The sequence below is a fragment of the Coregonus clupeaformis genome, chromosome 17 (assembly GCF_020615455.1).
Source record: "Coregonus clupeaformis isolate EN_2021a chromosome 17, ASM2061545v1, whole genome shotgun sequence".
Lineage (NCBI taxonomy): Eukaryota > Metazoa > Chordata > Actinopteri > Salmoniformes > Salmonidae > Coregonus > Coregonus clupeaformis.
Genome location: NC_059208.1, coordinates 69,910,652 through 69,938,546, shown reverse-complemented (window position 1 = coordinate 69,938,546; position 27,895 = coordinate 69,910,652). Strand labels below are relative to the sequence as shown.

Genomic DNA, 27,895 nt, shown 5'->3' with positions numbered 1-27,895 from the left:
AGAATGATAACAGGGCCTTGGCAAGAGAGATGGTTTGGCAAAAGATAAAATGGAAACTACGAAGTTAATTTGAGTGAAAAGCTCAGCCACCTTAAATCCTGCATTAACTTAATTAACTCAGTCGCCAAAGGTAGCAGTCTAATTCCACCCCCCTCATCCCTCCCTCTATCTATCTATCTACGTCACCCATCAGAATGACATCAGTCCATCCCTAACACATCACTTCATACTCTCTCTACTGCTGACACGGGTAGGTCATGTCTCTTTGCTCTGCCTCCCTCTCTGTTCTTTCTCCCTGATAGTGAAGGGTTTTGTTGATGTATGGTTCCTAGTGGTACACTGGGTAACACTCCAGTCATTGTAGAGATCTGATTGTGCTGTGCTTGTTGGACAATATCTATTTGTAACTATTTCAGGAATCATTTGGACTGGACAGCTGAGTCAACGGAAGGAAAGGAAGAGCCACAGTACCAGAGGATTTTACCCAAACAAAAGACGGATCAGTGACTCAAAAAGGCCCTACTTCAGAGAGCCTTCGACAATAACAGAGAGACACAGTACAGTCTACTACGATGGGGAACGCCAAGAGTAGTGCTATTTCAAAGGAGATCCTGGAGGACCTGAAGCTCAACACCAAGTTCACGGAGAACGAGCTGTGCCAGTGGTACGAGAACTTCCAGAAGCAGTGTCCCACTGGACGCATATCGCCAGAGGAGTTCGAGAGGATCTACGAGCGCTTCTTCCCCGATAGCGAAGCCAAGACCTACGCTCAGCATGTGTTCCGTTCGTTCGACACCAACGAGGACGGCACTCTGGACTTCAAGGAATACATCATTGCACTGCACATGACCTCCAGCGGGAAGACGACGAGGAAGCTGGAGTGGGCCTTCTCACTATTCGACGTGGACAAGAACGGATACATCACCAAGACAGAAGTGGAAGTCATCTGCCAGGTAAGTGATCAAGAAAAGATTCTAACCCTTAACTATTAAGGGGCAAGAGAAGATATCCAACCACAAACCACTGGGTACGGGAACCTTCTTACAACAATCAATGATGGTGAGGATAATTTTGAAGATGGGACAAGGAGGAATTGTGGATATAGGCATACAAAGGAGCAGATTTTTCTAGCATTTACAGTATGTAGCATGGGAAAAGTGGGTCACCTACAAATTGACAACAAAAAAAACAAGCCATAACATTTTGTGATGCTTTTTTAGGAGAACAAATGGTGGTCTTCTGGGAATATGACTTTTCTCAAATGTAGGTCCTGTCTATATATTATATATCATCAGAAATCAGTCTGTGGTCAAAAGTGATCGTCTTTTCCTCGGTATGTAGGTCCCAGTCCTAATCATCAATTAGCTAATGTTGAGCTCTTGCCCATTTCAGCCACCCAATCCTTCCTGATAATCCACGAGATTAATGATTTAGCATCCAGAAAATGTAGGCAACTGTACTTACTGTGGTCCCCATGCTTCTGTACTTATTCAGTATGTAGTCTGTAGATAATCAACTAAGTAACACATCCCCAGTTATGGCTGCGTTTAGACAGGCAGCCCAATTCTGATATTTTTTTCACTAATTGGTCTTGACCAATCAGATCAGCTCTGAAAAAGAGCTGACGTGAAAAGATCTAATGTGATTTGGTCAAAAGAACAATTAGTGTAAAAAAGGTTATAATTGGGCTGCCTGTGTGAACACAGCCCATGTTGCCTAGAACAGGGTTTCTCAATTTAACCCACTGTATGCAGTTTATTTTTTTGCTTACCAATTACTCCCATTAACAAGGCTTAGTTGAATTGGCAGACCACCATTTGTCTCAAAATAGTATTTCTAAAATAGTTTACTCTCAACGTCATTTAGCTCATTGGTTCTAAGCTGAGTTATTAATTAGTATCTTAGGCAGCGTTTACACAGGCAGTCCAATTCTGATCTTTTTCCCACTAATTTGTCTTTTGACCAAACGCATCAGATCTTTTCACAGCAGATCTTTTTCAGAGCTGATTTGATTGGTTGAAAGACCAATTAGTGGAAAAAATATCAGAATTGGGCTGCTTGTGTAAACGCAGCCGAAGTGATGCCGAGCTGGAGTGAAATCCAGCATACCCAGTGGGTGCCCTGGCCCTGGCCCAGAATCAATGTTGAACAACACTGGCCAAGACCAACAGTCATTTCCATTAGCCTTCTTCTATCCCAGCTGATAGATAAGTAGAAGTGTAGCAGTGGCTGTGGGAACGGTGCAGTTGGAGGGAGGGATGGAGGCGGGAGGGAGGGATGGAGAGGTAAATAGTGTCCAGTACCTTTGCCCTGAGGTGAGCCTGTGTCTGTCTGTCTGTCCCTGGCAGATTGCCAATGAGCATGTATTGCACCACCCCTCCCCCAGTGTTAGTGTACCGTACTGGCACCAAAATGTGTTTATTCTCTGTCAAGATTATAATTGTCAGGGCAACGGGGAACTGGCTGTACTATATAGGCTGTACTGAATAGCCTGCCAAGCCAACCCTCCTCTGGTAAAAGTTGGCTTTAGGCACAGATCTAGGATCATTTCACCCAATTCCAATCTTGGATTAGGCCTAGGGGGTAAAACACTAAATTAACCTTAGGAAATACTCAGCCTAAACCAAACAGGGCAGAGGGAGGGAGGGAGGGAGGGAGGGGAAGAAAAAGGAGGAGGACATCTTGGCGATAATCCACGTTAATCTGGGTGTTTTAAGTGTGAGAGATGAGTGGTTCCTGTCTCTATGTGGGACAAAGCTTTAAGGCCTGACTCTAAAGTGCACAGTCACTCCCATTCCCATTCTGTTACACTCAGATGGCCCCCGATTGACTATTGACTTTATTGTGGATAATTTACACCATAGGTCTATAATCTGTTATTACAGTGGCTTTATTAGATTTTGATTGTCATTGCAAAATCACATAATTTTGAAATAGCACTTGATTGGCCAAATAGCCCATGATATGTGTGCAATACAAACTGCAGGTCATTCCTTTATGCAGGTGCCTTCACCTGCCTTACAAACCAAAAGAGCAGTAACTGCCTGCTTTATCACGTGGACAAATATCCTGCCTCCACTGTGTTGTGTTTGCAGTAACTGGAAAAAGTTACAGTGAAACCAAGGGAAAAAAGCAGTAACTGCAATCACTCAAGTCAGTTACTGTGTTTTACCTTGGCTTCACTGAGCTTTGGGCTGCAGTTACTGCTACAGTACATGACACTGTATGACATACAAATACACTAAATAGCCAAAGGTATGTGGACACGTGCTCGTCAAACATCTCATTCCAAAATCATGGGCATTAATATGGAGTTGGACCCCCCTTTTGCTGCTATAACCGCCTCCACGCTTCTGGGAAGGCTTTCAACTAGATGTTGGAACATTGCTGCGGGGAATTGCTTTCATTCAGCCACAAGAGCATTAGTGAGGTCGGGCACTGATGTTGGTGCTCAATGGGGTTGAAGTCAGGGCTCTGTGCAAGCCAGTCGATTTCTTCCACACTGATCTTGACAAACCATTTCTGTATGGACCTCGCTATGTGCACAGGGGCATTGTCATGCTGAAACAGGAAAGGGCCTTCCCCAAACTGTTGCCACAAAGTTGGAAGCACAGAATCGTCTAGAATGTCATTGTATGCTGTAGCGTAATGATTTCCCTTCACTGGAACTAAGGGGCCACGCCCGAACCATGAAAAATAGCCCCAGGCCATTATTCCTCCATCACTCCAGAGTCCAATGGCGGCGAGCTTTACACCACTCCAGCCGATGCTTGGCATTGCGCATGGTGATCTTAGGCTTGTGTGCGGCTGCTCGGCCATGGAAACCCATTTCATGAAGCTTCCGACAAGCAGTTATTGTGCTGACGTTGCTTCCAGAGGCAGTTTTGAACTCGGTAGTGAGTGTTGCAAAATTTTTACATGCTACATGCTTCAGCACTCAGCAGTCCCGTTCTGTGAGCTTGCGTGGCCTACCACTTCGCGGCTGAGCCCTTGTTGCTCCTAGACGTTTCCACTTCACAATAACAGCACTTACAGTTGACCGGGGCAGCTCTACAGGGCAGACATTTTACGAACTGACTTGTTGGAAAAGTGGCATCCTATGACGGTGCCACGTTGAAAGTCACTGAGCTCTTCAGTACGGGCCATTCTACTGCCAATGTTTGTCTATAGAGATTGCATGGCTCTGTGCTCGATTTTATACACCTGTCAGCAACGGGTGTGGCTGAAATAGCCGAATCCACTAATTTGAAGGGGTGTCCACATTCTTTTGGCCATGTAGTGTGTCTATGAACAAGTTTGTGTAAAAAATGAATTGTCATGGAAACATATTCCAGTGGGCGTACCAAGCAAGAAGTAAATCTATGAACACAAGTTTGTGTAAAAAATGAATTGTCATGGAAACGTATTCCAGGCAAGAAGGCTGAACCCTGTCTAGGGCCAAAGGTCATGTCAGAGGTCAGGGTCAATATGAATACAAAATAACCTCATAGTAAGACAACATATAACCACAACTCCAATTATCTGCCTACAATTAATTTTGGCAATTTAAAGTCATATTTCTCAGTTTCACTCTATAAGCAGTTACTGCTCTTTTGCTTGGTAGGGCAGAACACATCTCTGACTATCTCAGAGAGCTGAATATGATGGGTCCCAGGAAGTTTTCTAAACCTCCATTCAATAAAGTAGGTCAAACGTTTATCTTTAAATAGTTTATCTTTAAATAATGTGGGCAATTGATGTAGTTCCATATATAATGTAAGTGAAAGTGAATCTTAGAAAAGACAAGCTAACTTGTAAATAATGACGCACAGGAGTGGTCAAATGGGTTTCTCTAGTGGTCAAATTGGTTCCCTTCAGACGTGTTGTAAAAAACATGTATTGGGATGCCCAACACACACACAGACCCATGTTAAGGCTATGATGAGAGGCTGCAGGCACCAACTAAGTGATACATGTAAACTGTAGCAGATCATATGCCATATACAGTATTCTGAACTTGTAGATATGTAAAAGAAGTCTTTGCAATCTTCCTTTATCTGTTCCCCTACTCTCTCTCTCTCTCTCTCTCTCTCTCTCTCTCTCTCTCTCTCTCTCTCTCCTCTCTCTCTCCTGTCGATCTCGCTCTCTCTCGCTCTCTCTCTCTCTCTCTCTCTCTCTCCTCTCTCTCTCCTGTCGATCTCTCTCTCTCTCTCTCTCTCTCTCTCTCTCTCTCTCTCTATCTCCTCTCTCTCTCTCTCTCTCTCTCTCTCTCTCTCTCTCTCTCTCTCTCTCTCTCTCTCTCTCTCTCTCTCTCTCTCTCTCTCTCTCTCTCTCTCTCTCTCTCTCTCTCTCTCTCTCTCTCTCTCTCTCTCTCAGGCCATCTTTAACCTAATCCCCAAGGAAGATCTGCCCAAGTTACCAGCCGACGAGAATACACCAGAGAAGAGAGCCAACAAACTGTGGGGATTCTTTGAGAAACCAGACAACGGTAAGAGACAAACAAACACGCACGCGCACGCGCACACACACACACACACACACACACACACACACAGGTTCACAGCAGGTTGTTGTGACTTGTGTTGTTGTGGTAATGAGAGGAAAGGTTTTATGTCATTATGTTCTTTGCTCAGCAGCTGTTTCTCCTGTAGGACGTCCGTCCAGCGTACACAGATTACGTTCTTCATCATGTGATCTCTTACAGGAGAGTTGCCCTTTGGTTTAAGGACATACACCCACCACCCACCTGGGGATTCATTCCCTACCAAAACATTGCTTTTTCCACAGAAAATGTTTCATCTTATTGAGCCAAATGCAAAGACATACAGTATGTACTGTTGAAGAACTACTGACAAATGGTATGTACAGTACACATACAGTACAGTGTGGTACACAACAATCCCCCTGAGGAAGATTACAGGGTCAAACACTAATCAGCTGTGAAGTAGTAGGCTACATTTTACAACTTCTCTCTCTCTCTGTCTCCCTTTATTTCTCTCTCTCTCTCTCTCTCTCTCTCTCTCTCTCTCTCTCTCTCCCTTTTTTTATTTATTTCTCTCTCTCTCTCTCTCTCTCTCTCTCTCTCTCTCTCTCTCTCTCTCTCTCTCTCTCTCTCTCTCTCTCTCTCCCTTTATTTATTTATTTCTCTCTCTCTCTCTCTCTCTCTCTCTCTCTCTCTCTCTCTCTCTCTCTCTCTCTCTTTATTTATTTATTTATCTCTCTCTCTCTCTCTCTCTCTCTCTCTCTCTCTCTCTCTCTCTCTCTCTCCTTTATTTATTTATTTATTTATTTCTCTCTCTCTCTCTCTCTCTCTCTCTCTCTCTCTCTCTCTCTCTCTCTCTCTCTCTCTCAATTCAACTCAATTTAAGGGTTTTATTGGCATGGGAAACATATGTTTACATTGCCATAGCAAGTGAAATGGATAAACAAAAGTGAAATAAACAATAAAAAGTGAACAGTAAATATTACACTCACACAAGTTCCAAAAGAATAAAGACATTTCAAATGTCATATTATGTCTGTATACGGTGTTGTAATGATGTGCAAATAGTTAAAGTACAAAAGGGAAAATAAATAAATATGGGTTGTATTTACAATGGTGTTTGTTCTTCACTGGTTGCCCTTTTCTTGTGGCAACAGGTCACAAATCTTGCTGCTGTGATTGCACACTGTGGTATTTCACCCAATAGATATGGGAGTTGATCAAAATTGGGTTTGTTTTCAAATTCTTTGTGGATCTGTGTAATCTGAGGGAAATATGTGTCTCTAATATGGTCATACATTTGGCAGGAGGTTAGGAAGTGCAGCTCAGTTTCAACCTCATTTTGTGGGCAGTGTGCACATAACCTGTCTTCTCTTGAGAGCCAGGTCTGCCTACGGTGACCTTTCTCAATAGCAAGGCTATGCTCACTGAGTCTGTACATAGTCAAAGCTTTCCTTAATTTTGGGTCAGTCACGGTGCCAATGTGCACTCTCTGTTTAGGGCCAAATAGCATTCTAGTTTGCTCTGTTTTTTTGTTAATTATTTCCAATGTCTCTCTCTCTCTCTCTCTGTCTCTCTTTTGCTCTCTGTCTCTGTCTCTCACTCGCTGTCTCTCTCGCGCTCTCTCAGACCGGTTGGCGGAGGGAGAGTTCATCAAGGGGGTGACTGAGAACGAAAACGCCATGCGTCTCATCCACTACGAACCCATCACTGACTAGTCATCCCTTCTTCTTTACCTCTTCCTCCCTCACACACTCTTTCTTCTCCTCATCCTCTATCATTTTCATTGTATTCTAATGTTCTGTCTTTCCCTTCTGTGTAAATACTCTTGTATGGTGGTGTCTTAATTGTCTTCACTGTACCTTCTGATAAAGTAGGGGTTTATGTTGGTTAAAGTATACATGTCTGTCTGTGCATGTATTTCTATTGGATTGAGGCTGTTTTATGACCCAAGGGGATAAATATGAAGGTAGACGGCCGCTATTGTAATTAGTATGTGATGCAATATAAACACTACAGAATAATTGAGGCACAAATATACAGTGGGGAGAACAAGTATTTGATACACTGCCGATTTTGCAGGTTTTCCTACTTACAAAGCATGTAGAGGTTTGTAATTTTTATCATAGGTACACTTCAACTGTGAGAGACGGAATCTAAAACAAAAATCCAGAAAATCACATTGTATGATTTGTAAATAATTAATTTGCATTTTATTGCATGACATAAGTATTTGATCACCTACCAACCAGTAAGAATTCCGGCTCTCACAGACCTGTTAATTTTTCTTTAAGAAGCCCTCCTGTTCTCCACTCATTACCTGTATTAACTGCACCTGTTTGAACTCGTTACCTGTATAAAAGACACCTGTCCACACACTCAATCAAACAGACTCCAACCTCTCCACAATGGCCAAGACCAGAGAGCTGTGTAAGGACATCAGGGATAAAATTGTAGACCTGCACAAGGCTGGGATGGGCTACAGGACAATAGGCAAGCAGCTTGGTGAGAAGGCAATAACTGTTGGCGCAATTATTAGAAAATTGAAGAAGTTCAAGATGACGGTCAATCACCTTCAGTCTGGGGCTCCATGCAAGATGTCACCTCGTGGGGCATCAATGATCATGAGGAAGGTGAGGGATCAGCCCAGAACTACACGGCAGGACCTGGTCAATGACCTGAAGAGAGCTGGGACCACAGTCTCAAAGAAAACCATTAGTAACACACTACGCCGTCATGGATTAAAATCCTGCAGCGCACGCAAGGTCCCCCTGCTCAAGCCAGCGCATGTCCAGGCCCGTCTGAAGTTTGCCAATGACCATCTGGATGATCCAGTGGAGGAATGGGAGAAGGTCATGTGGTCTGATGAGACAAAAATATAGCTTTTTGGTCTAAACTCCACTCGCCGTGTTTGGAGGAAGAAGAAGGATGAGTACAACCCCAAGAACACCATCCCAACCGTGAAGCATGGAGGTGGAAACATCATTCTTTGGGGATGCTTTTCTGCAAAGGGGACAGGACGACTGCACCGTATTGAGGGGAGGATGGATGGGGCCATGTATCGCGAGATCTTGGCCAACAACCTCCTTCCCTCAGTAAGAGCATTGAAGATGGGTCGTGGCTGGGTCTTCCAGCATGACAACGACCCGAAACACACAGCCAGGGCAACTAAGGAGTGGCTCCGTAAGAAGCATCTCAAGGTCCTGGAGTGGCCTAGCCAGTCTCCAGACCTGAACCCAATAGAAAATATTTGGAGGGAGCTGAAAGGATCTGGAGAAGGTCTGTATGGAGGAGTGGGCCAAAATCCCTGCTGCAGTGTGTGCAAACCTGGTCAAGACCTACAGGAAACGTATGATCTCTGTAATTGCAAACAAAGGTTTCTGTACCAAATATTAAGTTCTGCTTTTCTGATGTATCAAATACTTATGTCATGCAATAAAATGCAAATTAATTACTTAAAAATCATACAATGTGATTTTCTGGATTTCTGTTTTAGATTCCGTCTCTCACAGTTGAAGTGTACCTATGATAAAAAATTACAGACCTCTACATGCATTGTAAGTAGGAAAACCTGCAAAATCGGCAGTGTATCAAATACTTGTTCTCCCCACTGTATTTATTTATTTCTTTGTATATTGATACAACATTCCTGCTAAATACTGTTTTCCTATCGGATTGAAGTTAAAATGGCTTTTTGGTACTCTAAGCTGATTGTGAAAAAGTAATGGTTGTCTAGTGTTTTGCACTGTCCTGAATACACATGTACTTGATCATTTGTTCATTGTTCATTCTATAAATTGAATTATTCTAAGAAGCTCTAAATGGTGTCGCTGTTGAAGGAACACTTGAAGTGTGCAAATGTGATAAACGATAACAGTTTGGACACAGGTATTTAGGAAAAAGAACTGAAAATCTGTAGAATATCAAACCTTTTTCTACATTAGGAATTTGCATGGTTGTGATGCTGGCTTTTAGATTTTTATCCTACAATTGTCTTATTGTTTTTAGTCAAAGAGCTGTACACTGCATATGGTGGATTAAAGTTTTTGTCATAAATTCTGTGTATAGCAAATAATTGTGTGTGTGTGTCCTTTATCTCCCACAAATTAGTGTGTGACCTAAAAATAGTCTGTTTTCAGTAAGAATAGTAGGGTTTCTATATGGTTCCTATTGTCCAAACAGTGACTTTGTGTATTCAAATATGTGATTCACAAACAAAGGACAAGGGTCTTATGTTTTTGATCATATTTACACATGGTCAGTTAATCCCGGATTTTCTGACACCATGAACATACATGCTGTGTGTGTATTATAATGTATTATACATGCCTGTGCGTGCAAAAGTGTGTCCGTGTTCCTATATTTCTTTCCAAGGCCGTTTCTTGACCCCCACATCCTCCTCCCCCTCCCTCCTTACTCCTCCCTTCCCTCCTCAGTTGTTCCCTCCTTCTCTCCATCCAACTCGGGATTACTGTCATAATCTTCTGTTCAACATCGGAAAGCAGACAGAAACAAATTCTCTGTAATCTTTCCATCTCTATCGCTCTTTCAATCTCTCTCTTATTTGTCTCTGTCTATCTGCAGGGGAATTCTCTGACTTGTGTCCTCATGTCCAATGCTTGCGTATTGATTAACTAATAGCTCATTTACAGTGTCTTACACACATAGTGGTGGTCAGCCCCTAATATTGAGTCCCCCCCCCCCCCTTTTGTCTTCAGAACAGTCTCAATTCATCAGGGCATGGACTCCACAAGGTGTCAAAAGCGCTCCACATTGATGCTGACCCATGTTGACTCCAATGCTTCCCACAGTTGTGTCAAGTTGGCTGGATGTCCTTTGGGTGGTGGACCATTCTTGATACACACGGGAAACTATTGGGGGGGAGGGGGGGTGTAACAACAGAGAGATCTACAGTAGAGCTACCACAGAGAGATAGAGAAATACAGAGATATCTACAGTAGAGCTACCACAGAGAGATAGAGAAATACAGAGAGATCTACAGTAGCTACCACAGAGAGATAGAGAAATATAATTAATTTTGTAATTGATTATGGTGACTTGTTGTATGTGCATGCAGCCTCCTCTGTCTTACAGAGACTGGACTCTGTTTATCATGCATAATTGCGCTTTATTACAAATACCAAGTCACTCACCCACCATTGCACCTTGTACCAAATGGTGGGTTGGACATCACTTCAAATGCACACAAAGCTAAATGTGTATGTGTTCATCTACAAAGCCCTTTTGGGTAAACTCCCTCTTTACCTCTGTAGTCTGGTCTCCTTCAACACAAGCAGTCACCATACCCAGTCTGCTAGGTGGTTGCTACTTAAAGTCCCCAGGACATTTACAGCATTACGCAAGACTGCCTTCTCGTCTTGTGCACCAGAAGCATGGAATAGTCTACAATCCACGCTTCATCTACAGTACCAGTCAAACGTTTGGTCACACCCACTCATTCAAGGGTTTTTCTACATTGTAGAATAATAGTGAAGACATCAAAACTATGAAATAACACATATGGAATCATGTAGTAACCAAAAAATTGTTAAACAAATGAAAATATATTTTATATTTAGATTGAGTAGCCACCCTTTTCCTTGATGACAGCTTTGCACACTCTTGGCATTCTCTCAACCAGCTTCATGAGGTAGTCACCTGGAATGCATTTCAATTAACATGTGTGCCTTGGTAAAAGTTAATTTGTGAAATGTCTTTCCTTCTTAATGCATTTGAGCCAATCTGTTGTGTTGTGACAAGGTAGGGGTGGTATACAGAAGATAGCCCTATTTGGAAAAATACCAAGTCCATATTATGGCAAGAACAGCTCAAATAAGCAAAGAGAAATCACAGTCCATCATTACTTTAAGACATGAAGATCAGTCAATCCGGAGAATTTCAAGAACTTTGAAAGTTTCTTCAAGTGCAGTCGCAAAAACCATAAAGCGCTATGATGAAACTGGTTCTCATGAGGACCGCCACAGGAATGGAAGACTCAGAGTATGCAGAGGATAAGTTCATTAGAGTTACCAGCCTCACAAATTGCAACCCAAATAAATGCTTCACAGAGTTCAAGTAACAGACACATCTCAACATCAACTGTTCAGAGGAGACTACGTGAATCAGGCTTTTATGGTCAAATTGCTGCAAAGAAACCACTACTAAAGGACACTGATAAGAAGAAGAGACTTGCATTGGCCAAGAAACACAAGCAATGGACATTAGACCTGTGGAAATCTGTCCTTTGGTCTGATGAGTCCAAATTTGAGATTTTTGGTTCCAACCGCCATGGCTTTGTGAGATGCAGAGTAGGTGAACAGATGATCTCCGCATGTGTGGTTCCCACCGTGAAGCATGGAGGAAGAGGTGTGATGGTGCTTTGCTCGTGACACTGTCAGTGATTTATTTAGAATTCAAGGCACACTTATCCAGCACGGATACCACAGCATTCTGCAGCGATACGCCATCCCATCTGGTTTGCGCTTAGTTGGACTATCATTTGTTTTTCAACAGGACAATGACCCAACACACCTCCAGGCTGTGTAAGGGCTATTTGACCAAAAAGGAGAGTGATGGAGTGCTGCATCAGATGACCTGGCCTCCACAATCATCCGACCTTAACCCAACTGAGATGGTTTGGGATGAGTTGGGCCGCAGAGTGAAGGAAAAGCAGCCAACAAGTGCTCAGCTGTCATCAAGGCAAAGGGTGGCTACTTTGAAGAATCTGAAATCTATTTTGATTAGATTTGTTTAACACCTTTTTGGTTACAACATGATTCCATATGTGTTATTTCATAGTTTTGATGTCTTCACTATTATTCTACAATGTAGAAAATAGTAAAAATAAAGAAAAACCCTTGAACAAATAGGTGTGTCCAAACTTTTGACTGGTACTGTAGATATGTTAGTGCCAGTGAATGAATTTAAAATGTTGATGGGAGACTATGTTACAGAGGAGTGTAAGTGCTTGTTTTAGGCTGGATCATGTTGTTGAATTGTATTGTATTGTTGTATGTTTTAATTCTGTAATGTATTGATTGTTACTGCCTTCTTGGCCAGGTATCCCTTGAAAAAGAGACTCTGGGTCTCAATTGACTTTTCCTGGTTAAATAAAGGTTAAATAAATACAATAAAATAAAATACAGAGCGATCTACAGTAGCTACCACAGACAGAGAAATACAGAGAGATCTACAGTAGCTACCACAGAGAGATAGAGAAATACAGAGAGATCTACAGTAGAGCTACCACAGAGAGATAGAGCAATACAGAGAGATCTACAGTAGAGCTACCACAGAGAGATAGAGAAATACAGAGAGATCTACAGTAGAGCTACCACAGAGAGATAGAGAAATACAGAGAGATCTACAGTAGAGCTATCACAGAGAGATAGAGAAATACAGAGAGATAGAGAAATACAGAGAGATCTACAGTAGCTACCACAGAGAGATAGAGAAATACAGAGAGATCTACAGTAGAGCTACCACAGAGAGATATAAATACAGAGAGATCTACAGTAGAGCTACCACAGAGAGATAGAGAAATACAGAGAGATCTACAGTAGAGCTAGCACAGAGAGATAGAGAAATGCAGATATGGTCTATGTCTCCTATAGGAGAGGAGGGGGAAGGAGGGCTGGGAGTGCATGAATAACATCAGTTCCACTTCAGATGGACACAGAGATTATTGTTTATTTTACAGGTTCAGAACGGGACCCATTCAGACAAAGTGAAAAGCATGTTTTACAAAGGTCAGAAAGTATTGGATACTTATGGTAAAACTATTTCCAACATGGATACATTTACATACATGTATACTGTATAACAATCCCTTACCATTAGGCACTATTGTATTAATTAATGACAAGGAGTGTTAGGAGTGTTAGCACAAACCATGTATGTCAAGGTGATCTCTGTTAAATGTCAATGTGGGGATACTGTAGCTCTTACAGCCAACACAGTTCCTGTGTCCAATGTCCATCAAGTTCTGCTTCTTCCCCACAAGCAGTGCAAGATAATTATATCAGAATTCCCTCTCTCTCATATCTTATGTCAGAACTATTCCCCTCCCACTTTCTCAGTCTCACTCTTTCTCTGTCTCACTCTTTCTCTGTCTCACTCTTTCTCTGTCTCTGTCTCACTCTGTCACTGTCTCTGTCTCACTCTTTCCATTTTGAGAGCTCAAGGTGCATATACAGTACCTGTAATGTGACTACATTACCCACAGTCCTCCTCTGGTCTCTTTAGCCCCACCCATCTCTTATTAACAGGGCGAATCAGCTCTTTCCCTCTCCATGGCCTCCTCCATCTTATCCATCTCTCTCTCACAGTCCTCACAGCCCTCCGGCCCACACCCCCCTACCAACACCAGAGTTGGTACATCCCCGTTCCCCACCCCCATCACGGTCCCGTCAGGCGCCCACGCCACGTCAATCATCCCTTCCGGGCACTGCAATAGGCCACGGACAGAGTAGAGCCCGCCCCCGGGCACCACCTCGTCATAGGGAGGGGCGTGGCTGGCGGCGCGGACCTCCTCCAATCGGAGCCTCTGTTTGTGGCGCAGCTCGATGATGGTCTTGGTGTAAGAGTTGAGGGTGAAGACTGCAGCTCCCATACAACAGCTGAAGGAGATCCACGCCAAGCTGAGGAGAGACCACAGAGAGAGAGCGAGGGGTCATTAGAGAGAGAGTCATATGAAAGAAGGGTCTCTACTATTCACTACTAACAGTGTGAATGTATACCCACGCGAATGACCAGCCGTAGTCCCAGGTCTGAGGCCTCCAGTCTTTAGGGCCAACAATGACGGTCATCTGGAACACTGTGGTGTACATCATGTGGGCCACCATCCCCATCAGACCTGGAGGGGGGAGAGAGAAAAGCATTGATTTACTGTTTCATTGATGAATTAATTCAACATCTTGGCTAGAGGATGGGAGAGGCAGACAGAGATAAAGAGGTGAAGTCTGGAGGTGTAGAAAAGGATATGAACAAGAGAAGTGCTCAAGAGAAGTGCTCCAGAGGAAGATGCAGTAAAGACAACGGAGGGAGGGAGGTTAAGGAGAAATTGAAGGAGTGGAGGCGTTACCTGACAGTACGGTGCAGATGGCAGCATAGGCGTTGATTTTGAGAGCGTGTATCTCCTTATGGGAACACAACAGCTCCAGCCACATCAACAGAAAGCCCATTCCCAATAGACCAATGTAAGTGAACTCAGATATCACCGATAGCCATAACACACCTGCAGACACACACACATTTGTTTTACTATCCTTGTGGGGACCAAACAATTGATTCCCATTCAAAATCCTATTTTCCCTAACTCCTAACCCTAAACCTTTGACCTAATCCTAACCTTAACCTCAAAACCCTAACTGTAACCCTAGACCTAACCCCTAAGCCTAAAATAGCCCTTTTCCTTGTCCCCACTTGTCTGAACGTCCCCACTTGTCCAAATGTTCCTTGTTTTACTATCGTTGTGAAGACTTCTGGTCCCCACAAGGATAGTAAAACCATACCACACATGTATCAATGGGACGCCCATCCTCAACATGTAAAACTAGACACCACAGGCAGCGAGAGAGAGAGAGAGAGAGAGAGAGAGAGAGAGTGGACAAACCTTGTGTTTCACCAGGAGTCAGCTCAATAAAGCTGCGACACTTCTCACCTAGAGGAAAGAATTGGAACAATATTAGCGGTTTACAACTTTTTGTGAGAGAGAAAAGTAAAGAGCACTTGTAGCCTTTCTCACCATCAATGTGTTTCTCACAGCTCTCCCAGAAGCCAGTGTGGAAGTATCTGAAGGTGTACTTGTCCTCTCCTGTCTCCCAGATGTAGTGAACAGCATTGTCTAGCTGTCTCTTGCGGATCTTAGCCAGTTCATCTCTCCTCTGCGGGGACAGGGTTCTATTGTACGGGTTCTGAGTTGGGCTCTCTGAGGAGAGTAGAATATTATATTTCCTCTGTGGGGACAGGGTTCTGTTGTATGGGCTCTGATTTGGGCTCTCTGAGAGTAGAATATTATCTTGGTATCCATCTGATGACAGTGGAAATGTATATTTTTGTTCACCTCTATAACGTCCATATTTGTTCTACACAACACATACCTGAACATTCTGAGTAAAACCCAGATGTCTTCCTCTTATCCTTTCTAAGAAGTGACCCACTGGGCACACACTGGTTGAATCAACGTTGATGTGAAATAGACGTTGAATTAACGTCTATGCCCAGTAGGGATTGATTGAAATCTCATCTCATTTCTTGTGAATGACACTGGGTCAGCATATCACTCCTATCTTTGTAGTAAGACTCACATTACATGTAATCCCTCTAAATGGATTTACTCCCAAATCTATACCCCATTGTCTACAACACTAAGGTTTTTATAACATAACTCAGACAGGATCAGCGACATGTGTTACTAAGTGTGTGTGTGTATTTGTGTATTCACATGCATGTGTGTGAGCGTAGGTGTGTATTCACGTGCATGTGTGTGAGCGTGGGTGTGTATTCACGTGCATGTGTGTGAGCATGGATGTGTATTCACGTGCATGTGTGTGAGCGTGGGTGTGTATTCACGTGCATGTTTGTGAGCGTGGATGTGTATTCACGTGCATGTGTGCGAGTGTAGGTGTGTATTCACATGCATGTGTGTGAGCGTTAATGTGTATTCACATGCATGTGTGTGAGTGTGGGTGTGGATTCACGTGCATGTTTGTGAGCGTGGGTGTGTATTCACGTGCATGTGTGTGAGCATTGGTGTGTATTCACGTTCATGTGTGTGAGCGTGGGTGTGGATTCACGTACATGTGTGTGAGCGTGGTGTGTGGATTCACGTGCATGTGTGTGAGCGTGGGTGTGTATTCACGTGCATGTGTGTGAGCGTGTGCGTCAGGTGAGCCTCTTGCTGTGGTTAGAGGTGCTGGGCTCTGGCCAGAGTACATACTGTACACGACAGCTACAGCTCTCTAACTGGATTAATGTATGGTTATAGAGCTGTTAATCTCAATCTCACTGGATTATGCACAATACAGACCAGGGAGCAGAGAGGACAGAACAAAACACCAGGATTAATTTGCATTCCTCACACCCAGCAGATTACAGCTCAGAGCAAAGTTGTTTTCAATGAGGGATGAGGAGGCAGGTTTTGGGGGGTAGATTACATATGTACAGTATCATAAACCTTGGGACAATAGGGGAAGAGGCCACATAAGTGTGCCAGAATGTACTGCTGGGATGACAAAAATGACAACTTCTTTGAAAACAGTTGGTTTGGCGTAAAAAATTCTAAATGGTGTCTTTTGGGTGTTTGGCCATGTGGGAACACTTGGATGAGGGTTGTGATTGGGTTTCAACTGTCAGAAGACAGTATGTCATAATTGGCTGGCAGATGTCACCATGTTGTTGAAGTTGTGTAATGCTTATGTTAAACACTGTCCTGCTACTCATCTAACACTCAGATGGGTACTTCAACCAAATTCATGCAGTTCAGACTCCCTTGTACATCCAAACTTTTAGATAATAGCTTAGGATCCGTAGGGCTGACTAGTGATGACAGTAACAGGATATACATATGATCACAGCGAGGGGTGGGTCAATAAGTTAGGATGACACTCTGGAACTGGGTGTATTGAGAGTGCCACAGGAAATGACATCACAATTACATAGGTGACAGTTACGTAGGCATACCTGTGGTGTAGGGTTCACTGTTGTTCTGACCACAGTTCCTCATCTTGACTGGAGACAGGCAGAGAGGCTTGACCACCTTGTGAGTCCCTTCACACCAGTAGGAGGTGCAGAGAGCCAGGATGGACAGGGCCAGAGCCAGAGTGGTCAGGGACAGGGACAGCAGGGAGCGGGACCGACGAGACATGTTCTCCAACATGGCCACACAGGGAGGAGGGGAGAGGGGGAGAGAAGGTCAAGAAGGAGGGATAGGGCGGGAGGAGAGGAAGTGTGTAGAGACACAGGGCAGGGGAAGAAGAGGATGGTGAAAGACAGATGGACAAAGGGAGGAAGATGGGATATAATTATCAACAGCAGTATGTGAGGATGAGGTTGTTGTTGGTGATGTAGAGGATGATGAAGAATATGATGACAGTTCTGGTGATTGATTGAAATCAGTGAAAGAGAGTTTCAACAAGAAAGAACAGAGTAAAAAAAAAACAAGAGAAGATAAAAACAATGTAGAGAAAATATTAGAAAAAGTATACAAAGGGAAACAAAATTAGAGAGAGAAGGGGAAAGAGAGAGAGTTGGATAAGATTGTTTCAAGTTAAAAGAGGGATGGGAAATAACAGATGGACAAATTTAGCGGAGGAGAGGGGTCATACCAGGAGAAAAGAAAGGGATGGGAGGAGGACACGTCTGTCCGAGCCAGGACTAAACGTTTATGCTGTTATAGATCCCTATGGCTCTTCTCTCTAACCATTCAACAGTAATGGGAGTCAATAGATCACTAGCCCCTAGCCGCATCTCATCATAAACCTTAGATAGCTATCGGATATGCTATCTAGATCTCTGTCGCCTAACTTTTCACTCTAGTCCTACAGTGGGAGGATAGTGAGTTTTGATCATACAGACTTGATACAGATACTATTAGATCCAGCCCTATGATGTATCATCAGATGGAGAGATATCATTGGAATACATTTTGCTTTGGCATACAAGTGTTTTCCGTATGATCACATCTTAGGGCAGATACAGTATATCTTACTCATTGTAATGCTCAGGGTGACGGGTCATACAGGTCCAAGAGTTCCATGTGTGTTTGCAGATGGTTATGGAGGTATTAGTAATCCATACCGTTCTGTGACCCGCACCACGTTAACTTTCTACTTCCTGATTAAGAGGTTCTGGCCTGCCTCAACCTCTCATGGCATCCTCCTCACGACTTAAAGTAGAGGAGGAAATTATTAGTTAAGCCTCTGATCTAAATCATTTTTCTGGTAATCCATGTTAATCTGCTCTAATCTGTTTGTGTTAGGTGTGTTGGAGTGTGAAACCCACTCTGGCTCTCTCTCACACTGCTCGCGATCCCTGCACTGTTAACACAGGATAGATTAACCAGTTAGTATGACTGCCGATCACTGTAATATCACTAGAATCTTTATGTCAGTCCCAGTGGCATAGCCACAGGAAGTAGGGGTGCTGAGGGTGCTACAGCACCCCTAGAAAAATCACAATAAAAAAGTAGTGCACTGGGCCTTTACTAGTTCTGTATTAGCGGACCGATATAGCTGTAAGTCGCTTTGGATAAAAGCGTCTGCTAAATGGCATATTATTATTATTATTATTATAGCCGTCTGTAGCGCGGGCAAAAAAAAATCACAGCACCCCCACCCCCAAACTACTTCCCGCGGCTACAGATTTGCAGGTATTGTTTACATAGGAAAACCCAGTTCAAGTGTAATATCCAACACATTCTGTAACAGTCAATAAACTGAAATCCATTGGCATAACAAATGGCCAATGAATCAACAATTCAAAATGCAAAACACTAAATGACCTACTGTACGTTAAAAACCCAGTGCCATTTCGCTACACCTGTATTTCGCTACACCCGCAATAACATCTGCTAAATATGTGTATGCGACCAATAAAATGTGATTTTCACTATAATCCTCTTCTCCTCTGTTACCTACAGCATTATCATCATTCTCTTTCTGTAATTTCAGTTGTCTTTTTTTTTTTTACAGAAAGACTGGACAGTACAAGATATATAAACAACCATACAGAGCACATCAGGAAGTACATAATTATTTTTCTCCATTTCAAACTCTTAACAGCTTATTCAGTTCTAGGAACTACTAATTCTTAGCCTGAAATTTGGCAACAAATCAAAACTGCATCGTTGCCTCACTACAGAAGAAACATAAGTCAATTTTTTTCTAAATAATCTCAAGATAACATCCATCACTACAATGCAATATTTCTACTGCTATCTTTTGCTGACATTTATTTTCCTCTATCACAATCTTTCTTTCCTATCCTCTTTCCAATGTCCCTATTTTTCCCTCAGTCCTCTCTGATATGCTGAGAGACATTTACGTTAACCAAGCAATTACTTTGCACAAATTTTCCAGCATTTTTGTCATCCCTGGATTAACCCAAGTAGTCTCTGCTCTACTCCTCTCTCTGACTAATACCTCTGTCAGAATGAGCAGTTGTGACCCTTACCTCTCCAGCAGTATGCTCCTCTCTCTTTATCCTCCTTTCCCACTCTCTCTCATGCTCCAGGATGAGTGCGAGTCCCCCGCCACACTCCTCCTTTTTCTGTCTTTCTTGGGAATTTGTGTCACAGACCTATCCCGAATCCATGTAATCCCTCTAAATCCATCTGTTACTGTACTTTCTCCCATATCAGTCTCCCTCCATCCTATGTGGTACCCCCTCTGCCATTCTTGACTAACCCCAGCTCAACTTTCACCTTCTCTTGGCACCATCCCATGTCATTATAGTGTGTGTGTTTAAATTGATGCAAAGTGTTAATCATCTCAATCTGTGTGGGGTTATATTTAGTGTAAGTATCCTAGCCCGACGGGCTATGCCCCTGCTCAAATCAAAACTGCATCGTTGCCTCACTACAGAAGAAACAGAAGTCATTTTTTCTAAATACTCTCAAGATAACATCCATCACTACAATGCAATATTTCTACTGCCATCTTTTGCTGACATTTATTTTCCTCTATTTTCTTCCATCACAATCTTTCTTTCCTATCCTCAGTGCCATAACACTACAAAGCCAAATCCTGAGTCCACAGAGTGAGTTTTCATTTTCCTATTCATGTCTAGAACTGTCTGGAGACAACCCAGGGGACAGAGTGAGTTTACTTTATATAGTCACAATTTATTTACATTGGGTTATGTACAGCAAAACACAAACAAGAAATTAGCAATGACAACATTAGTTTTGACAAGGAAGGAGTAAAAACAATATTGTGTGTATGCGTGTGCGTGAGTTTGAAGTGAAAAAGGCAAAAAAAACTGTTAACCCCAGGCTTGAGATTTACAGTAATGTAGAACCAGCTTCCCATCGCTGCCAAAACACTGAAAAACAGAGAGGGTAAGAGTTACTATTTTAGAAAAATAGGAAAAGGGAGCTGGAGTTTTTAGCAGGTCTTTAATAGGAACGGTCAAGGCCATGGGTCAAGATGGGGTCAAGTGGACACCAATACCCTGACCGTTTGACTCGGAGAACTGTGCCTTTACCATTTACCCCAGTGTTAACAGGTCTGAGTAGAATTAGACAGTAAGTCATATGTGATGCTGGCTCCATCATGCAGGCTTGCAATGAGCTTAGTGGAGCTTCTGCCAAACATCTATACAGTTCCTTCTGATCTGCAAACACTGAAGGGGTAGCCTAGGGCTAGAAGTTATTTTGTAACCAAATTCTCAGAATCACCTCACACCTTTTCTCATGCAGTCACGTTTTTGCCACGTGTATTCTGTTACAGACACCTTAATGCATGCTTTGAAATTATATTATGAGCTAAACATAAAAAGTAAAAAAATATATAAAAACATTAGATTACTAATGTTACTAGCCTCTCAATGGCTAATACATAGCATCAGCAATCCAGGGTTTATATACATCATTGGTGAGTACTCAAGACCTGTATTGACATAACACATACAGTAGTGTACTGGCCCCAGGGAACAGTAGTCACTGTGAGGATAAGAACAGTTCCGTCTCACAGGGAACTGCTCACTTAGACCTCCCTCTGGTGGGCAACTAACTCACCACAGGACAAATAAATAACAGAAAAACTGCATTTCCCAAGGCCTCCAGAAATGATTTCAAATGAAAAGTACTCACTTCAAACAGGACTCCTACTTCCTGATCAGGCGAGGGAGAGAATGACTGGTTGACGTAAATGAACTGTGTGGAGAGAGAGAGAGAGAGAGAGAGAGAGAGAGAGAGAGAGAGAGAGAGAGAGAGAGAGAGAGAGAGAGAGAGAGAGAGAAATGGGTGTTAAGAATCATAGAACAAGCTGACGCACTATAGTCACAGGTGAAAGGGTAAAGTGGGTGCATATCAAGGGGCCAGGGTTTCGGTCAGAAATAACACTTTCCACTGTGCTCAGAGGGCAGTAAATTACGTTGAAAACAACGGTCGGCCATCTTGGATGCTTTCTCCAGTTCATACCTCAGTCACAGACAGAAGGGGTAACCCAGACATGTCACAGGGGCTATAAAGCTGAAGCATCTGTTTAGATCGTTTTCTCACCACCAAATATGGTAGTGAGAGGAAGTCCAGTCGCGGGTAGTGGGAGAGGATGGAACTAGGTGAAACTGGGCCGACATTCTGCTAATTTTCTCATCAATTAAATATCTGATCTCAATAAAAAATGTATGTTCCCAAAACTAGAATATGTTACGAACACAGTGCACTAGGTTTTATAGACTTGACGCTTTGCCAAAGTAAAGTATATCCATAAAACCTAGAGGTCAAACAGGGAAATGGTTCCAATCATTTTTTCCATTCATTTTTCCCATAGGGGATTTTAGAAACACTTAAATGAAGGTCTGTGTTTCGTGTGGCTTACTCTGGCGTGACGTTTTGATAACCATGTCAATCTCTCTCAGACAAGGTGACTTTTATCAATATATTAGCCTCTATTTATTCTCAGATTTGAATATGCAAATGTACATCAAAGTACACATCATGCAAGACTACAAATCCCTGCAAGCTCCTGCACTTCATCTCTAGCTGGCACCTTTGCTAACAGGTACATTTTAAGAAATGTTGCCAATTTATTAATTACTACATTTAGCTAACATTAAATAGTTAATCCAGAGATTCTTACCTTTGCCTCGATTCGTCAGCCTTGTCAAGATCAACATGGCATTTGTCGTTCTTTATGATAGCCACATTAGCAGTCAATTAGCATTTCATTTGTTGGGGGTAAATACTGGCGAATATATTGATAAAAGTCACCTTGTCCGAGGGAAGTTTACACGGTTATCAAAACTTCACGCCAGGGTAAGCCTACACGAAACACAGCCCTTATTTTAAGTGTTTCTAAAATTCCCTATGGGAAAAATTAATGGTGGAAAAACTATTGGAACCATTTCCCTGTTTGACCGCTAGGTTTTATGGGTATAATGACTCATACTTTGGTACTTTATAGGATCTTGCTAGCTCATCCTTGGCTTTATTTGCTCCCACTGTAAAACGACACAGATTAACTATCTTGGGTTAGTTATACATTTATTTGCCTCATTGGTGCATATACCGGAGGTCGAAGGGAAGGAGACAAGAGACAACTATTGAGAAGCACACACAGAATAACTCACCAGCTGTTCATTGGCCTCCATCTTGAGGAATCGAGAGATGAACTGAGAGAGCGATTGCACTGTCCTCCCTTTCTCTACCGACCATTTCTTCGTCTTCATGATGGGGGTGTCTCCTACTGCCTTCAACAACACATCAACTAGGGAGAGAAGAAGGAAGAGAGAGAATACATATATTTTTTGCATTGCATAACGATAGACTACTAGACTAAAGTGAATGCCCTGATCAGTGTTATCAGCCACATAACCTAATTTTGCAACCTAAACTATCATAGGTTTCCAGCTATGTTATAGTTAGATGGAAAAGGTAGGTAGATCTTGGACTGTGGGATTATTTTCACCATGACACAGGCTGTAACGTCTGAAAATTGATTTAGGCATGTTCTATGTTTGATGCAGTAAGAAAGAAAAAAAAATGATGTATCAGCCTTAAAAAATGTTTTGATAATGTGTTAAAGTAAGCGGTAAACTTCATTTGACTGCATCTTTTACAGCATGCTAGAATGAAATGCTAGCTAAACGTTAGCCATTCAGCCAGTACCTGCCCTCTTTAAAATGTATGGACATTCCTGATCAACCATTCGCTGTTTACAAAATTGTTTCAATTCTATTGACTGAGACAACTGTCAATCAACCTCTTCCAGGTCACATTTGCGGAAGTGTAAACAGTACATTTGCTTGTAAACAGAAAGCATGATATCTTACTGTACATTTAACTGTGAGTCAAACACTCGCTCATAACTAACTTTTTTTCTTCTCGTCTGCCGTCCCCGAGTCTTCCGTAGGCTGTTGTGGGGTTGAAGGCTCATCTTTTTGCGTTTCTGTAGGCGACTCAGCATTGTCAGACATCCTCAGCTGTCCTTATCATGAGTGTGTGCACTAGATTCTGAAGCACACTCGTTATGGGGAAAAGGCTGCATGCTATTGGCCGAAACAAATGTCAATGCTCAATGCATCTCATTCGATTGGTTTATTGGATGTGAGGGGCGTTTTAGGGTAATTTGTGTACAGCGGTCGAAGTTGAAAGTTGATCTCATGTTTATTTTCACCTAGACGTGAATTTATGAGGTGTGTTGTGAATGCAATTATTTCTGTCTCTCTGTTTAGACAATATATTTTACAGCTTGATCTAGCAATCATTGTCTAATTCTATGACAGTCTCGGTCTTTTATTTCGCATGCTGAATGTTGGTTGTGTACTGTATGTGTAACCTAATTTGCTCTGTCAAAAATCAAAAAATGTCCTAGATTTTGCTAATAAGGAGGTGGCGTCATCTGTCCGGCAGCTGTAGAAAGTTGGACCTTCAAGTTCAACCATTCCACACGTCGAACCCCCACTCAACAGTACGTTTGATCCTTTTGCCTTTTCTTTACTAATTTAATGCTTATTTACTTTATTTTGAAAGGCATTCCTGGACATGCATTCCTTTACAGTTGACATACATTGAAAACATTACAGTGAAATATCAAAATCTGCATTGACAAATATGCACAAGCTGCAATATCTATGTGTACAAGGTTGACATACAAATTCCCTGTGAGCATGCCTACAGTACACATACAAATACAGCTTGACATTGAAATAATGACATGCATTGAATCCTCTTGTTGTCTCGTCTGTGTCTATAGAGTTGAATAAACAAATGTTGAGAGTTGAGAACATGATTTTGCTGTCATGAATGTTTGCTGTCACAGTCCTCTGAATCTGATCCATTGAGCACCCTTTTGATATAGTACTTTTAGTCTATTCTAGTCTCACTACATATTGCTCTCTCAGTGGCAGGGATTGGCAGACTGTCAACAAAGGGCTCAGTGCTCTTACTGTGTGACATGCAGGAGAAGTTCAGACCCAACATCTTCCAGTTCACCAACATCGTCAGCAACGCAGCCAGACTGCTACAGGTAGACACACACACACACACACACACACACACACACACACACACACACACACACACACACACACACACATATTCATACAGCTCATTACAAGTTAAAGTTTGTTGCCACCCACATAGCATTCAATACAAATTCAATGTGTCTCTCCCTCTCCTTCCCTCTCCCCCAACCCAGGCAGCCCGTGTTCTGGGCATCCCCTCCATAGTGACAGAGCAGTACCCTAAAGGCCTGGGTCCCACGGTGCCTGAGCTGGGGGCTGGCGACCTGGCAGCCCACGCCAAGACCAAGTTCACCATGATGATAGAGCCAGTGGAGAATGAGCTCAAAGCCCTGGGAGACCCCAAGATAGCCATCCTCTGTGGGATAGAGACACAGGCCTGCATCGCGGTGAGACCACAGGGTCAGATATGACTGGAATTGGTCCCTAAGCCCAGATCTGTGATCAGTTTTTCCCTACCCTACCTGAATCTGGAGCCTTGTTCAGACTGACCCTTGGGAACAAGTTCATAATTAATTGAATGTACTGTAAATAGGGCTCATCTATCTGTTCTTCTCCCACTAATTAGTGCACAACCTTTGACCTGCTGGAGAAGGGTATGGAGGTCCATATCGTGGCTGATGCCGTCTCATCCAGAAGGTACTACTGTGTTCCCTACTATTTCTCTTCAATATGACAATACTATTTTTCTTCAATTACTCACATTTTCACTGGTTAAACATTTCTGGTGCTGAGATATTATTTTCCCTTCTCTATTTCCGTCTCCAGTCAGACAGACCGGTTGTTTGCCCTGTCCCGGTTGAGGCAGAGTGGAGCCTTCCTGACCACAACAGAGGCCGTCCTTCTACAGCTAGTACAAGATGCCAAACACCCCAACTTTAGAGAGGTACTGTACCATGTCGCCTCCACCTTTCAGAATACACACACCACCTATTGTCTTATCAGTTAGTGTTGTGATTACACAATGTCACTCAGCCTGTTACATGTTAATTACATAGGTTATTACACAAGTCGTTACTCTTGTATAAGCCTATGTAATGTAAATAGTGTCCAGCAGTGGATTAATCATGTTTCCTTCCACAGATCCAGAAGCTGTTGGTCCAGCCATCCCCTGACACAGCCCTGCTAGCCTTCTTCAGCTCTCTGTAGAGAAGACAAGCTTCTTCCTGTTATCTGTGAATGCATCTGAAACACTGTGTGAACACAAGTACGGAAATAAAACCATGCTGCTGTTTTCCATGCTGACTGCTGAATGTTGATCATTTTTGAAATGGTGTTAGAAGGGGGAATGGAGAAGGGAGCGTATACAGGAGCCCTTATATGACATCATATTACTTTTGTGAGTTTTGCTTTGCTCAGTGTATGCTGGGAGGCTTACATCTTTCCTACTCCAAATCACATTTTATTTGTCACATGCTTCGTAAACAATAGGTGTAGACTAACAGTGAAATGCTTACTTACAGGCCCTTCCTAACAATGCAGAGACACAAAATAATGAAATAGTAGAAAAATAATAACACAAGGAATAAATACACAATGAGTAATGATAACTTCACTATATACACAGGGTATCAGTACCGAATCGATCTGCAGGAGTACGAGGTAATTGAGGTAAATATGTAAATAAAGGTAGGGATAAAGTGACTAGGCAACAGGATAGATAATAAATAGTAACAGCAGTGTATGTGATGAGTCAAGAGTTAGTGCAAAAAGGGTCAATGCATATATTCCAGGTAGCTATTGGTTAAGTATTTAACTATTTAGCAGTCTCATAGCTTGAGGTAGAAGCTGTTCAGGTTCCAGACTTGGTGCATCGGTACTGCTTGCCATGCGGTAGCAGAGAGAACAGTCTATGACTTGGGAGGCTGGAGTCTGTCGTAGTACTACGACAAGTCTTTGACCATTTTTAGGGCTTTCCTCTGACACTTCCACTCCACCTTCTACAGTCCACAGGGGAGAGATGAGACAGAGGACTAGGTAAAAATTCATAAATTACCCTATAGACACTGAAATAAGGTCAGTTTTGTATTTTCACTCTAACAGCCCACGGAATGAAGGTATGGTAATCTAATCCTAGAACTGTGGCAACTTCCTCAAGCAGACAAGGGGTGTAGACAACCCTTGAGAGGCGGAGGAACATAATCTGATGTCACAGAGAGGGAGGAGTGAATGACCTCATTCAAGGGCAGACTGAAAGGGAGGGGAAGAAGAGAGAGGGAGAGAAAAAGGAAGCAGAGTCTGCTATACGTTTTTTTTCTTCTCCACACTGAAACAAACTTTCAAAAAGAGAAAAGACGATAAGAGTGCTGGTGAGGATCAATCGATTGGGAATGAGAGAGCGAGATAAAGAAAGAGGGAGGAATAACACTAACCTGACACTCAGAGTCGTGCACAACTGATGAGAACATCAAATATTACGTGTTTGAGGCCTTGGGGCCTTCAGTGACCAAGGAGGGAGAGGTAAGTCAGTCACTCTTACTGCTAACTAAATAGAAAACTCTAAACAAACACTTGAAGTGCTATGACACATAGCAAAGTCAGTCTCTATTGTGAGTGTTATATTTCCATTGAAACGCAACATGTGACATGTAAACAACACCATCTAAAACTGCAGTGCTGATGACAGTATTGCATTACTGTGGTGAATCTTACTATAATGTTGTTCTATAGAACTGTTCTTATACATCTTATATTCTACAGCAGGTGGGCACTTCTGGTCCTGGAGGGCTTCACTGTGTGCAGGCTTTTGTTCCAACTCTCAGTGCCCTGAGAGAGAGAGAGAGAGAGAGAGAGAGAGAGAGCATGTCTTCTAACTTGGACTCCAGTCTAACCAGCATAGACTGGCTCCCCCAGCTGGGAATCAGCTCACTGCGATCAGGAAGAGAGAGAGGAGAAGCGGGGGAGAGAAAGAAAGAGAGAGGGAGGGAGAGAAGTGATCTTCCTCCCCCCATCCCTGCCCCCTTTCTTTCCTCTGGATCCAAAGCCAAGCCCCCTCACAGCTACGCAACCCTCATCGCCATGGCGATAGGGGCCGCCCCCGGCAGGAAGTTGAGTTTGAATGACATCTACATGTGGATCAGTGACATGTTCCCCTACTACAGCAGATCTGGCAGGGGATGGAAGGTGCAGTAATCAGAAATACTCCAAACACTCCATGTCCAAACTGTCCAAAGTCGAGTGTCCAAAAATTGTGTTAATGCAATACATGTTCATGCTTATTTTGCCTCCCAGAACTCCATCCGCCATAAC

General features: G+C 42.8%; 4 protein-coding genes across 4 annotated transcripts; 2 read left to right on the top strand and 2 right to left on the bottom strand.

Annotated features, from left to right (window-relative positions):
* The first annotated feature begins 188 nt into the window (after window positions 1-188).
* Window positions 189-7,568, top strand: LOC121542936 (recoverin-like). The gene is made up of 4 exons (XM_041852570.1): window positions 189-250; window positions 417-953; window positions 5,356-5,467; window positions 7,091-7,568. The coding sequence occupies exons 2-4, from the start codon at window positions 573-575 to the stop codon at window positions 7,177-7,179; spliced, it is 582 nt and encodes a 193-aa protein (XP_041708504.1). The 5' UTR covers window positions 189-250; window positions 417-572; the 3' UTR covers window positions 7,180-7,568.
* A 5,581-nt stretch (window positions 7,569-13,149) lies between these two features.
* LOC121542939 (germ cell-specific gene 1-like protein) lies at window positions 13,150-17,658 on the bottom strand. Its single transcript, XM_041852580.2, has 6 exons — window positions 17,144-17,658; window positions 15,207-15,389; window positions 15,075-15,122; window positions 14,544-14,696; window positions 14,204-14,315; window positions 13,150-14,100 (listed from the first exon to the last, which is right to left on the bottom strand). The coding sequence occupies exons 1-6, from the start codon at window positions 17,337-17,339 to the stop codon at window positions 13,722-13,724; spliced, it is 1,071 nt and encodes a 356-aa protein (XP_041708514.1). The 5' UTR covers window positions 17,340-17,658; the 3' UTR covers window positions 13,150-13,721.
* Window positions 17,659-20,282: 2,624 nt separating this feature from the next.
* LOC121542941 (ubiquitin-like protein ATG12) lies at window positions 20,283-23,642 on the bottom strand. Its single transcript, XM_041852582.2, has 4 exons — window positions 23,497-23,642; window positions 22,754-22,890; window positions 21,273-21,335; window positions 20,283-20,503 (listed from the first exon to the last, which is right to left on the bottom strand). Exons 1-4 carry the CDS (start codon window positions 23,597-23,599, stop codon window positions 20,444-20,446), a joined length of 363 nt encoding a protein of 120 aa, XP_041708516.1. The 5' UTR covers window positions 23,600-23,642; the 3' UTR covers window positions 20,283-20,443.
* A 91-nt stretch (window positions 23,643-23,733) lies between these two features.
* Window positions 23,734-25,891, top strand: LOC121542940 (isochorismatase domain-containing protein 2). Its single transcript, XM_041852581.2, has 7 exons — window positions 23,734-23,818; window positions 23,998-24,093; window positions 24,527-24,651; window positions 24,823-25,035; window positions 25,215-25,285; window positions 25,415-25,532; window positions 25,730-25,891. Coding segments are annotated over exons 2-7 (594 nt in total). The 5' UTR covers window positions 23,734-23,818; window positions 23,998-24,092; the 3' UTR covers window positions 25,796-25,891.
* Window positions 25,892-27,895: the final 2,004 nt, after the last annotated feature.